The sequence below is a fragment of the Zosterops lateralis genome, assembly GCF_965231275.1.
Source record: "Zosterops lateralis genome assembly, chromosome: 10".
NCBI classification, from domain to species: Eukaryota; Metazoa; Chordata; class Aves; order Passeriformes; family Zosteropidae; genus Zosterops; species Zosterops lateralis.
The window spans coordinates 24,618,276-24,631,987 of NC_139770.1; the positions used below are offsets into that span (position 1 = coordinate 24,618,276).

The 13,712-nt window shown below is 44.1% G+C and overlaps 1 protein-coding gene across 2 annotated transcripts; it reads left to right on the forward strand.

Annotated features, from left to right (window-relative positions):
* The first annotated feature begins 7,550 nt into the window (after positions 1-7,550).
* Positions 7,551-13,695, forward strand: OTOS (otospiralin). Of its 2 annotated transcripts, XM_083868183.1 has the most exons (7): positions 7,551-7,751; positions 8,130-8,247; positions 9,310-9,750; positions 10,308-10,379; positions 10,687-10,777; positions 11,125-11,151; positions 13,248-13,695. In XM_083868183.1, the coding sequence occupies exons 5-7, from the start codon at positions 10,726-10,728 to the stop codon at positions 13,430-13,432; spliced, it is 264 nt and encodes an 87-aa protein (XP_083724309.1). In that variant the 5' UTR covers positions 7,551-7,751; positions 8,130-8,247; positions 9,310-9,750; positions 10,308-10,379; positions 10,687-10,725; the 3' UTR covers positions 13,433-13,695. The 2 variants fall into 2 exon arrangements, with proteins under 2 accessions (XP_083724309.1, XP_083724308.1); XM_083868182.1 differs by having other exon boundaries at positions 7,551-8,247.
* The last annotated feature ends 17 nt before the right edge of the window (positions 13,696-13,712 follow it).

The following is a 13,712-nucleotide window of genomic DNA, read 5'->3' on the forward strand; positions in this document are numbered from 1 at the left end:
CAGGGTGGTGGAAGCAGTCCAGGTGAGGTGCTCTTCCTGAAGCAGTGATCCTGTAGAAAGTTCTGGTAGCTCTGGTCCTCTGGGAATCCAGTAGGTAAGGGCTGCTTGTACTGCCCCAAACCCCAGATTATATCCAGGTGAGAATGCTTGGCTCCTCCCCCTGGGCAGGGCATGTCCCAATGGGATGATGAATCGTGCAGTGGGTCCTTGACAGCCCATTAAACAGAGATAATTCCTGGAGGGAGTTACCTGTGAGTCATGGGCCAGGCTTTAACGGGCCATTAGCAGAAGACACCCCAAAGGCAGGGGGCCTGGGAACACTAGAACACTACCCCACTTGGTTTAACAGTTCATGAAGATGGTGATAGAATAAATAAATACTTTGTGTACATCCTACACTACAACCCAGGACAGGCCTATAAGTAAGTCATCGTTATGCTATTGTAAGTCATATAAGAATATTTTGTTGAATTGTTTAAATTAAGCGCTGTCAAGTCTAAGAGCTATTAAAACTTTTAGGCCTGAACTGTTGGTGAAGTCCAGGGCTAAGTTTGGCCAGGGGGTTCACTCTGAACATTGTGGCTGAACAGGAGGGTCTCCTTTATTCTTTCTTATCTTCACCCTTTCCCTATCCCCATCCTCCAGGTAGATAATTTTTTCTTGATTTTAGTTTCAAATAGATTGATTTGATTTCGTTTCAAATTGATTGGACTGGATTTTAGTCTAATTTTTCTCAGTGTGCTTTAACCACCTACTAAGCAGTAGGTGAACCTTATCAATAAACTGTCACATTTTCATTTTAACATTAAACCTGATTTTGCTGATATCTTTGTCAGTGATTCCTTGAGCAACCTAAAACACTCTTTCATGACAGCTGTTCTTTGCATGTGCTTGTGCAGCAGTCACACCTTTCCTAAAGGGAAAGGGGAGCGGAGCACTCTGGCACCAGCTGCCTTGCACAAAGAGAGTGCTCATGGAAAGGCAGGTTTGGGATGTACCACCATGCACATATTGCCCAGACCAAGAAAATCAAAGCACTGGTAAGAATCAAGCATTAAAGGAAAATCTCCTTCCCTTCTCTCCCAAGAACACCTGAGAGCACCTGCCCAGTCTCTGCCAACTGTCCCAAGGGCTGCCCAGCTCTAGTGCTGGGTGAGACAAGCCACCACATGCCTGGCAGTTGTAATGCTTTGTACCCTTTGTCTTCTAACATAATTCACAGACATTTGCCTTGGGAATGCGACACGAGGGATCATAGACAAAGAAGCTTGGGCAACAAAGGGAAATCACCTTGATTCAGTCCTTAGGCAGCCCATTTAGTTATTGTTCCTGTCTTAAGCTCCCACCAACACTATAAGCCACAAGTCAAGGTGAGTTTAAAATTCAGCACATTTTAAAGGATTTAAAAATAGATATGATCATGACTGTAGATTAAATATATTGGTAAGCATGTAAGTACTGTTAGAAAGAGAAATGTTGAAAGTTGCTGTTAGCCATGTCTATTGTAGTGCAGTTACTGCTCATTTCTGTTAACGATGTTAATGAATGAAAATTACTCACCTTGTACCCTGCTGTACCCCTATCCCAGTTGCTGTGCCCTGTGTTCCTTGTTCCACCAGGCCCCACCCCCACTGCTCCCCTGTAATTCCACATGGCACCAATGGCTCCACCTGGTACGTTAACCATGCCAACTCCCGTGGGTCTGAGGGACAACAGAAGTGAGATCACCACATGTGGACCCCCAGAGCCAGCGAGCCATTGTCAAATAGCTCACCGGACCACACTGGGGGACTGACAAGACACCAAGTTCTCTGTCGATCCATTTAGATGTCTCATCCTGACAGGACAGGACACGCTTGAGGTCACCCCCTAGACTTCCAACGAGCCAAAGTTAGGAAATCTCCTGTAGGACTTCTGTGAGGTTGGACACACCAGCTCTGCTTTTGGGCAAAGCTGCTTGCACCTCCTCCTCCTCCTTGTTGTCCACCAGAAGCAGTGGTGGTGAGCACGACCCCTCGGGCCCCCACCCAGGCTGATCAATAAAGGCTTTAAAAAAGGAGAAGAGGGTCTCCTTGCCTGTTTTTAACCAGTACCTTAATGGTTTTGCAGGGTCACATGGAAGACATGAGCAATACCAGGAGCTGACTGTGTTTGCCAAGGAATGCTTTAGAGCTTTGCCAGCAACAGTGCCCTCACCATTCCTCTCCTAACTCATCTCTTATCTTCTTTACAAAAATTTCAGCAGTTTTCCCTTTAAATGATAAACGTTTCTCGGGGCCCGAGGGCACTAATTTCGGACCTGAGCGCCTAAAAGCCTCAATCAGCTTCACCTGTAGCCTCCTCCCACGCCCCTGCCCATGGTCCCAGGAAGCATTTAAGCTCAGCCCAGGCTGTAAATCCTACCTTCTCTTCTGTGGGAGTGTTAGTCTTTGGCTCTGCTGGAGTTCTGAGTGTTTCTGTTTTGGCTCCTGCTTGTGCATTTGAGGCTGTAATCTATAGCAGGCTGGTGTGAGTACTGCTGTCCTGTAAGGGCTAATGGAGCCTAATGGGGGAAGTAGGGCGTTAGGGAATGTGGCAGTGGTTGTTTTTCTCCCCTTGATGCTATTAAGGTGAGTGTTATCTGCATAGAGGATGTAAGGTACTCCTAGTTCCTTTTTTTATAGGAAGAAACTGATATATCCTTCAGTCACAAAAGTAGTCTGCTGAAATGGGGTTTTGACTTTTGTGTCTTTGGTCCTGTTTTTTATCTGTCTCCTGCAGCAGCTGCAGTTTTACCCCGACTTTGTACAGATAGCAAGCATGCTATTTGTGCTAAGTGTGAGCAGGCGGTGCCCTCCGGCCCGTGTGAGCAGCCCGGGCTCTGAGCGGGATCCCAGGACAGCAGAGGGAGCTGGAGCCCCGCGCACCGGCCCGGCCAGGGCTCGCTGCTCCCGGGCAATCCCACACCGCAGTAACGCGGCTGTCCCTGCTTCATGCGAGCTCTGTGGTTCCCCAGGGGTGAAGCGAGGTCCGTGCCAGGACCCTGGTAAGGCTGCTCTGCCCATGCACACGGCTGAACTTCAGTTACAGTGACAAAAATGGCATTAAACTGAATGGTGAGGCAGGTCATAGTCTGAGCTGCCAGGCAAGGTCAGGTGCAAACCGACTGCAAAATCACGGGCAATGATCATCAAATTACTAACTACATAGCAATAAATGCTGCAGGCAAGAACTGCTTTCCCAGTGTTTAACCGTATACATCAGGGAATTTGAGTGTCAACAATGCTGTTTTAAAGATTAATTTATTTGGTCCTGATATAATAGGTTCAGTCATGTCCAACTGGACTGGAGTTTTAGCACATCAGTCCAAACTAGGACCTCAAGCATAATCACTGCAAAGTTTCTTGGTAAGGCCACTAACTTATAAGGCTAATCTCTGCCTTCTGTCTATCAGGCAATAATCTGAGTAACCATAATTTATAAGCTCCTAGAGCTGTACAGGGTTTGTTCTCCAGCTGCAGTGTTAGTACTGATCACTGTTACCCAGAAAACCTAGGGCAGAAGGTAAGTGCTGTTTCATTTTGGGACGGTGACTGATAATCTTTACTCTGCCAGACTTTAAAACAGCTAAACTTTGCAAGATGGATAAACAGAACAATTCTTTCCAGACCCACATGTGATGTTCCTTGGGTTTGCTAACCTACTTTACTTGTAGCAAAGCTTGTGTGGCTTTTGGTCTGGCAACTGCTGCAATGGTACAGCCACTAACAGGCCTCATTGATTGCTGGTATCAAATATACTGGCAACTTGCTCACATTTGTGACGGATTCTTTGTAATCAAGCTCATCTCTTCATCAATCTGGTTAATCAATTTTATTGTCCCTAGGGCAGAGCTGCTTGTGAACAGGTGTAACTGGTGATATTGAAGTAGCCTTGGCATATGAATCAAACAGAAGAAAAATCCATGGGTGTAAAGAAGCTTCTATTTATCCTACTGAAATCTTACCTTTGGTAATGACATATTTAATGTACTTTTATTTAAAGAAACATCTCTGTGAAATGAAAACAATAAACAGCTGCTGATGGCTTAATAGCTTAAGTGCAGCTAGAACATTCAATCAATCTGAAAAAATTGTGAGTATATTTCAGAATGGTGGAGGTTATTGCTATGATACATCTAACCTTAATGACAATGTGAAAAATATATCCTCTCTTGAGAGTTCTTGAATAAACCTGTCAGTTTGTGACCAGTTTATTACATTCCCTCCCAAGTGCAGTCATCTGTGGCTGTGCTGAATAGCTGAGTAAGGCTAAAGTAAAGAACTGACCAATTTATCCAAAAAGGTGCCTTGGTTGAGCTGAGGCCTAATATGGGTGCAGGAGGAGTGAGTACAGCGGATGCCCTGCTGCTGGAATACAGCTGCTGCTGCTTCTCATTCTCCCTGCAGCAGAATTGCTTGGAAGCCAGCGCTCCTCACTGCCATGTACCTTCTGTGGTGCTGACAGGCATTGCCAACTGTGTCTCCAGCGGAAACAACATGCAAGAAACCAAATGGACTTGTTGGCTCTAATACTCCATTTTTCCTGTAGCAAAACCAGTTTGAAATGTTACCAAATCCTAACCCACTCTGGTGGCAGGCTGGGTGTGATGTTGCTGTCACTCATGTGAAAATCTCCAGATGGATGGTAGAAAAAAATCTGTTGGTGTCAGTGGTGACAGGAGGGGAGAAGTCAGCCAGCAGCTGTCCTTTGCTGACTCAGTAGCATCTGCTTGACTGCTGAGCAGGAGCACCAGCCTGTTGTGTTGTGCCAATAAGGTTGCATGGTCCCTGGAGAAAGCCAAACCTGATGCTTGAAGCTGGCATTGCTGTCCTGGGAGGGAAAAGGGGCAGTGGGGGGGAGCTGGGGATACTCCTGGGGAATGGCACTGGGATACCTGGCAGGATCAGCTCCTTGGGAGCCAAGCTGCACTAGTCCTGATGCCAGCAGAATTGCTCCTCTCCTTTGCTCTCAGTACCTGCTGCTGCATGCAGCACTGCCTGCTACCTGTGAACACAGCTCATTTGTGTGTACAAATACAACCTTCCTTCAGACAGAGGTTAAAATGATAAGTTGAAGTAAATCTGAACAGATGCACTTATTTGTTGGCTTTTAAGTGCGGAGCTACTTGTTAACTCTATGGTTTGTAACTCCGACCTTCACAATTAGCTCTAGTACATCAGCAAGTGGTTCATTTTCACTGGGCTATCTCTAATGGCACTGCAATTATTATGGTAATGGTTTTGTAACTATCAAAATCCATCTGCTATGTCTCCCTTCAATTGCTTCCAGGGGCTACCATTATCAGGTTGATCAAACCACTTGCTGGCAGAAAAGCTGTCTGTTCACAAGAACTGGAAATATGTCATATTTCAGTAAAAGAGACTGTAAGATCAAGCCCAGGATCAGCCTGGTAGCTCACCTGGCCCAGCAGCAGAGGGTTTCACAGGAGCGAGACGGAACAAAAATGCAGAGAGTTCAGCTGCCAGGCTGGCCTCAGACACTGCAGCCAGGACACTGTGTAGTTGATATTACATCATGATAAGACATTTCATGGCTTAACTGTGTCAAACCCCACTACCTTTTGTTTTGAATAAGCTGGTGCAAGATTATTTTGATATCTCCTGGTAGAAATCAAGGTCTTGTCATCCTTTTGCTGGCCTGGATAGTCCCAGTCTGCTTTAGCTGGTCCTTGTCTGCTAATTCCCCTCATGCTCCTCTTTGTATCTTGTCTTATTCAATTATGACCTTCTGTTGTGTGAGACCAAAAAATGCAGGCAATATTCAAAATAGGACTAACTGGCACAATGGCAAGGTGATTTCTTAGGGGTTTTGTTTCTTGTCTTCTTATTTGATTTGTCTTCTTGTGTATGACTGAGCATTAAAAACATTATATCACAACTATCTTTGGTAGCTCCAAATCTAGTTTAGTGGGAATGGTCAGAAACCACATGCCTTGAAAGTGGGAGAAATTTACACAGGTGCCTCATTTTACATTTACTGGTCACTTTGTTACTTGGCTTTGCTGGTACTATGGTGTCCATACACCTGTCTGAGCAAAGCATATTCCAGTCACAGGAATCACCTTTTGACCTGTATTATTTGGACAAATTGCTGGAAGAAATAATCAAACATTTGTTTGTTGTTTTTAGGGATGGTCAATAGATCACTGCTGTGAGTTGTTTCTGATGTACAGAAGTGTTGTAGTCTTATGGAGAACATTTTGTCTGCTCAGCTCAAGGGCAGAGTACTTCAGATGCATCTATAAGTCTTATCTAGTTTTTAAATAAGTTCCTATGGAGCTCTGCATGCATTTGCTTTTGTCTATTGATTAAATAGGAAAGATTCTGGCTTTTTAAAAGAATGTACAGGGGTTTTTTCAGTGCCTGGAGGTTTATAGATTTTTGTGTGTGTGATACCAGTCTAACATAGCTATTGAGAAAACAAAAGCATCCATAAACTTGCTTTTATGTATTCCTTTATCTTTGTTTCAAGTTAATCGACAGGGAGTGCTGAATTGCTCCACAGGGGTTGGCTCTGGGTAAAACAGCCCCTTAGTAAGAGGCCCATTTGAAGGCAGGCTGGCAGCTCCAGGACTGCTCCCTATTGAGTCACACAAACACCTGTGCTGCCCAAATTGCATTCCCCTGTTCCCAAGGGAGTGTCCTCTGTGCTCTCATTGATTACTGTCTCTGACATGGCTTTGTGTGGGATTTTCTGGCTTTGAGAGCCATCTACAGAAAGTACATATTGATTGGATCCTCCTGGGATGGGTGGGTAGCAAAAACCAACAGCCTTTTCCATCATGTAGCAAAGCTTTTCTGAGTGAATGGCTTTAGCTAAAAAACTTTACGTAAACTTCAGAGTACAGAGCCCCAAGAACTTCTTGTCAGCAGGAGTAACAGCTTTTTGAGCTAATGGGCTGTTCTGAAAAAGGAGAACAGTAAATTTCTTTCCAAAATAAGTAGAAATTAAGACACTGAACACATTAAGCAGCTGCCCTGTTAAGTGCTGTAGTGTCTGCTGAAACGTGGCTGCTGCTGAGCAAGATTTGCACTTGTCGGCACCATGGCATCTCCAATTACTGCTCAGCAGTGAAGAAGCCTGCAGGGCAGCAACTATTAGCAGAGGGCTCTGCTAACTGATCCATGCGAACACTTGTGCTGGACATCCAGTGCTGTTACTTTAATTGCCCTCTGTGTTGAGTTTGGAAAAAGGAAAGTGCCCCTAGAGAAAAGAAAAAAAAAAAAAAAAAAGGAGAGGGGATGAAATGCTGCACTCTGTGCACTGGGACCAGCCAGAGAGTACACTGTGCACTCTTCGGCACACAGACCCCATCAGGCACAGTCCTTCAAGCAGCTGATGAGAACTCATCAGTTGTTCTCTACTCCAACATTGTGTTTAAAACAGACCCAACTGGGACAAGTAGTCATGTACAGCAACAGAAGTGTTGATAGAAGAGGTTATATCCTGTAATGCAAGTTGTTTTCAATGCTAACTCTTATCCTCTTTTTATAATTCCCTAAGTCTGCTTTAACATGAAAACCCTGTCAATGTATTCACATCTCCAATATGTGCACTAGCAAGTGGAAAATTTTGATTTGAATTAAGTTGCAAGCGTGCAATTGTTAGAAGACTGTCACACAATGTCAGATCAGTGATCCTTCTGGGTCTGGAAATAACTCCAAGCTTCAAAAGACAGAATAAGAAGGTGTATGGAGATAGGTGTAAAGGTGTGTGTCAGCCCAATAGCTATGGGCATCTTCCCAAGATCTTCCAGTGTTGTAGCAGACCATGTTGTGACCAGACTGACCCTGAATCTGATAATCGCTGAGACTTCGTTGTCCTCCTACAACACTCAATATCTCAAGAGGAGAGCAGCAAGATGTGGCCACATCAGGAGCATCATTGTTCTCCTTTGTCATCATCCGGAACCTCAGGTGGTGTTATCTCACCTCCTGCTTGGAACTACACCTGGTTTATCAACTGCCAAAACAAAAGTTACTGATGGATGTGCACAAAAGTCACTTTAGGAATTATTCAATACAGTTGATGACTGTGTTGTGTGTGTATCAGCATAGCTGAGTGCTTCTGGTTTTTTATTGGAGCAGGATATGCAGACTGAGCAGTGAAAGGGAGAGCAGGCAGTGCTGGGGGGACCCAGGTACCAGGATACAGCACAGAACTCCAAGGAATTGCCTTTTCCCACCCACAGCTGCTGAAACCCAGGTGAGTGGGCTGAGGTGCTGCAAGAATGCGGCTCGTGTAAAGAGCCTTCCTACAGGCCCAGGAAATTGTCAGCGTCCCCTGGCCCCAGCCAGCCCTGGCACCACGGCAGAGAGGTGTGATTCCATGTCCTGGGACACCTGCACAGCCCTGTGAGCCTTGGCTAGTCAGGAAACAGAGCACAACTATGGCAGGAAATGAAAAGGGGACTCTGAAGAGGGTACAACCCACTGGGTTTATTGGAACCCCCGACAGGGCAGTCCTCACCTCAGCATGCCTGCCTCAACAGAGACCAGAAGCGTCCCATTACAGTAACTTTTATATGGGGGGTGGAACAGGGGGTGGGGTCTGTTCTGGACCAGTCGGGAACAAAAGGGGAGTGGCTCTGAGCATAATAGACACGGTAACAGACCAGGGTAAAGCAGGAGGGGAAAGCTGGATCCTGCCCAATCACTCGACGGCCTCTCTGGAACTTTCTGGACCCAGGGTGAGGCCCTGAAGTGACAGACAGGACCCCGGGGGTTACATAACACAGATTGACAGAAAACTGTAACTGAGGTAGAACCAAGTAGGGCAGGAACACAGTGATCCATTTTACATATAACAGTATAAAAGTAAATCATGAATACAAACATTAAACTGATAGTATCAAAAACACACTGCCACGGGAGATATATATTAAACGGGAGAATTAAAGCCTTTCAAAGATGGAATAGGTTCTGCTTTCATAATATTTTTTTCTTTTCAGCCTTCACAAGAGTTGGCACAGCACAGTGTGCTACAATGCACCCTTTTTTCCCCTTACTCACAACATCTTGAATTAATTCTTGGCAAAACTATCTAACTCTGTGTGTAGATAGGAACAAACTCCAGCCAAACTGGGTCCTCCTGCAAGGCCACTCACCTGGCTCTCTGTGCTGCAGGACTTTGGGCGTACACAGATTTCCCCTGTGCTCCTGTGGCAGATGTGTGGATGTGGTATAGCAAAGGCACCAATGTCAGGACTCACGCACCCAGCTGGGAAATGCTGGTGTCTAGAACTGACACACAGAAATGATTTTGTAGACCCTAAAGGCAACTGGAAATGCCCAGCAAGAGAGTGCAGCTCAGATCAGCATCTGTACAGTCAGATCTCACAGCATGAACATGCACAATGAGTTCTTCACTGGTGTCTCAGCAGCTCCTCTCAAGAGAGGTGCCATCTGCAAATAGCTGGAGGTTTGGCAAGATGACCTGAACAGCCACATCTTTGAGAAGCCTGGAAATCCCCAGTCTGCCTGTGAGGCACAGAACACTTTCTGCTACACCTTCGTGCCTGACCACACCTGCTGCCATCAGGAGTTTTGTGCTGGATGAAAAACAATCAAGGTGTATGTGTCAATTGAATATTCTTCAAACTGTGTCTCCCCTTCAGGCTTCTCAAGTGCAGGATCCACACAGCAACCTGCACAGGCTGGAGACCAAAGCACCTGCTTGGTGTGGGAGAGGAATCTTTCCAGGAAATGGGTATGATGTGAAAATGCATTTCAATGCACCTTATCGACCCTCTGAAAGCACCTGCACCATCAGCATGGCTGTGGTCCTCAGGGACCTCCTTCTTTATTTACTGTAACCCAATTGATTTTAGTGGACACTCAGTGCCTGGGTACATTTTAAGGTCTAGATTCTAAGGATCCTAAGTAAGAACATAAAGCACTGTCAGGTATTTCTGGGGTTTGTGACTGAGCTGGAGAGGGAACTCAATATCCTTTTAGCAATTTGTTCAGCAAGCGTTTTTGAAAATCTATTTTTCTAAAGGGGCAGAAAGAAAAAAAGAAATTCAGGAGGGCAGCAACTGTAATAATCACTGAATTTGCTTCTGGAGTTTTCCCTCTATCTTCCAAAAACAAGTGTTATTGCCGAAGTTGATTCTGATTTCCTCTCAGAAACTGTCTCTTCCATGGGGAGTGCTGAAATATAATGCAAATGAGAGCAGTTAAAATGAAGAAGAAAAAATCAGATTGGTGTAGTAACTCAGTGACGTTTTCCCCCACCCTTCCTTACAAAGCACTGCTATTTTACAGCAATAGAAATCCTTCTGGAGTTTTGTAGCTGACTCAGAGCTGCAAGAGGAAGAGAAGAAGAGAAAGAGAGAGGTAATTTCCAAAGTGAAATTAAATTAACCAAAAAATCAAACATTTCCAAAGACACTTGATTTCATGTTCATTGAAAGGCACCTTTTGGATTTATGCCATCTCAAACCAAAATATCAATACACATTTCAGGACTGATGGTCTTTTAATACTCTGTGTTGCACTTCAGAAGCTGTAAGAAATGTAATTGGATTTTGTTATGCCTAAATTAGTAACTAGAATCTATTTTGGAATGCATTCTTCTATTAAAACAAGAAATAATAGAGTTTGCATCATTATTAATCTCTTGTAATAATCCTCAATTGTACAGATTACTTTTCAGAAACACGAGAAGTTTCTTGCTGACAAGATGACATTTACTGGCTTATTTTTTTTCTGTATGCTGATGAACATGTTAACAGGTAAGATTACAACTGAATTTATTCTTGTTTATTTTTTCAAGCCACCACAAACATTTTGTTACAAACACAGTATCTTCTGTTTAGTATTGCTGACATATTAATCCCAACTGTTCAGGCTGAGAGTTCTGACTAACAGCCAGACTGAGCTGGTTTGTAGCAGTGATTGATTGTAAATGGGGAGTTCCTTGCTCTGCTGTTGAAGAAACAAAAGTCCTTTGGGTACACAGAGGGTGCCATGTGGGCATTAAAAAACTCGTGAGCTTCTAGCTATACATGGAAAATGTTTGGTTAACAGAAAGTCTTTCTGTGCAGGAGCTGGTACTGATGTATTTCCTCTTTATTTACAGATGCACGATCCATCCAGGATGGAGATGGTAATTCCTATTGTGTTTTTTATTTCCTTTGTGTCACTAATAATTAGAAGAGTAATTTGTAACTCCCAGACTTGATGCCCAGCAGTGACTTTGGCTGGAATACTTATTAACCTCAGTGGACAATGGAAAAGCTTTAAATTAGTTTTGGTGGAAAAAGAATAGTGAACTTAAAAAACTCCTTTAGAATTTGTTAAAAGGTGGTGATGTATTAATAATGTATACTCATAGAGTTAATATCCAGTCTTAAAATGAAAAGGGATTACAGTCAAGTCACTAATTCTGTTGTACAAAATCCTAACTGGAATGCACCAGACTTATAAATGTATAGAACATCTGAGAATTTTTCTATCCTGAACAATAATGCTGTATATGTATCTGCTTTTTGGCAAGAGATACCGACTTTCATGACAAAAAGCTTAAAATTTACAAATTGCTACAAATCCAATTAGTGAAATGTTGGAAGAAATCCCTTAGCACAGCTACCCTGTGGTTCATGTCACTTTGTGTGATTAGTCCATTGGATTAGTGTTTGCCTTTGATTAAAAAAAACCCTCAACACCCTAATGATGTTTACACTGGCTTACTGATGATTCTATCATTTATCCTATTTTTGGCTTTTCAGACAGAATTCTGTCTGAAAAAAAAGTTGCAGAGAAGTATCTGCAATAACCAAGTACTCCCATTGCTGGTGTACATCTCAATTAACCAGAGGACAGCCAGAAGCATCTCCAGTGCACAAATATGCAGAGAGTATTATAATAGATATTAACAGGACAAATGCACAATAAAGTCTAATATGATTACTTATAATTCAAACCTTTTCCCCCTATGTTCTGTTCTATTTCTTTAGAAAGAAATCTTTTAAATATACCATCTCTAAAATATGTTTAATATATCATCTGTGTTTGTGTACAGCAAATACTTTTGTTTCACATACTTTTGGAGCAGTCAGGAGAACTGGCATCAATCTAGAATTAAAACCCTGTTCAGGCACTATCCTTTGCTCTCATTACCAGCAATTATTGTTTTCTTTCACACTGGACCAAGCAGCAGCCTGCAAAGTGAATCTGAGGTCAGCTGATATAAACAGTGAGTTCTCCTCTGCAGACAGCATTTGGCTCATTTGGTTTGTTACGTACCTTCTGAGCCTGCATGCTGCAAACTTTACTCTGTAAATTTGAAGTCTGACAACAGAATTGTTAAAGGCTCTTAATTCCTACTAAAGACCCTGGCCCCAAGATGAGTGGAAAGACTTTCATTCATCCAAATGGGCTTAAAATAAAAATAAAATACCGTGTTTATCTATGCTGCACAGGAATACATTTGTGACTGTGGTCTCAGCTGTTGTTTACATTTTATATATGCTTCTCTGTTTGCCCATGTTTGGGCCCAAAGGTGGTCAGCTCTTGCGTTTTCACAACCGATTTTGTTCTCCTGCTGAATAGGAAATCTTGTTTCAATGACTGTATCACACTGATATTGTAGAGCAGGCCCAAGGGCAGCAGGTGTCTGCCAAGTGGCAAAGCCTTCCTCTGCCTCCCCTCAGCTCGTGTCCTATGAGTCCCCTGAGAAGAGGCACAACTCTGCAGTTCCAGGCAGTATCAGGGCAGTATGGCCCCAGTCCCTGGGAGGTCTGTGGGCACTGGGGCCAGTTGCAGGGGCATGCCATAGAGGGTGGTGCCTTATTCCTTATATTTTTATAGCCAGCAAAGCAAATTATGTGGCATGAGGTAAAACTACTTTTGATTGCAATCGCTCCTTGCTTTCAAATAACCAGCAGCCTTCTAGAATTGAACCAGCCCAAATGAATTCTTGAATTGGCATAAATGGGGATGTGTCCCTTTATTCCTGCTCCCTGTCTTCTCCCACTCTGTCACTCCTGGTGCAGCTGGAGCAGGGAATACTGGCTCCATTTTCTGCAGAGTGGGTCACAAGGGGGTCAGTGGCTCTCCTTGCCTCTGTCCTGCAGAGGAGCACACCAGCCCCCAGAGGGAACTCACAGCCCCAAACCATGGTGGCTCCAAGTCCAGCCTCTCAACAAAAGCACTCTGTATTATAGTAATCTGCAGTATTTTATTTTGGTTGGGTCTTTTTAGATCCCTACTGGGAAGCTGCAGCCTTGCCATACTGGCCCTTCTCATCCAATGATTTCTGGTCCTACGTGGAATATTTCCGGACCCTGGGAGCCTACAACAGGATCAATGACATGGCCAGAGCCTTCTTTGCCCAGTTCCCTTTTGGGAGCCACCTTGGCTACCACGTCCGTGACCATGAGCACTGAGTGCCCTGCTCAGCTTTGCCAGAGCTGCTGCCCGGGTGTTTGGGTGAGCTCCTGTCTGCCAGGTAACACCCCTGGGCTGCCTTCGGCTGCTTTGGGATTTCATGGCTTCAAGGGGTCTCTTTTTTACCATTTCTTGTAAAGGTGTTTGAGTGAACACCCGACTGCCAGCAAACACACCTGCATTGTGCCTCAGCCCCTAAGTGACACTGCAGCCACATGCAGCAGTTCATGCTTTAAATTAATCCCTTTTTAACAATTTATGCTTCTGTGTGACACAATA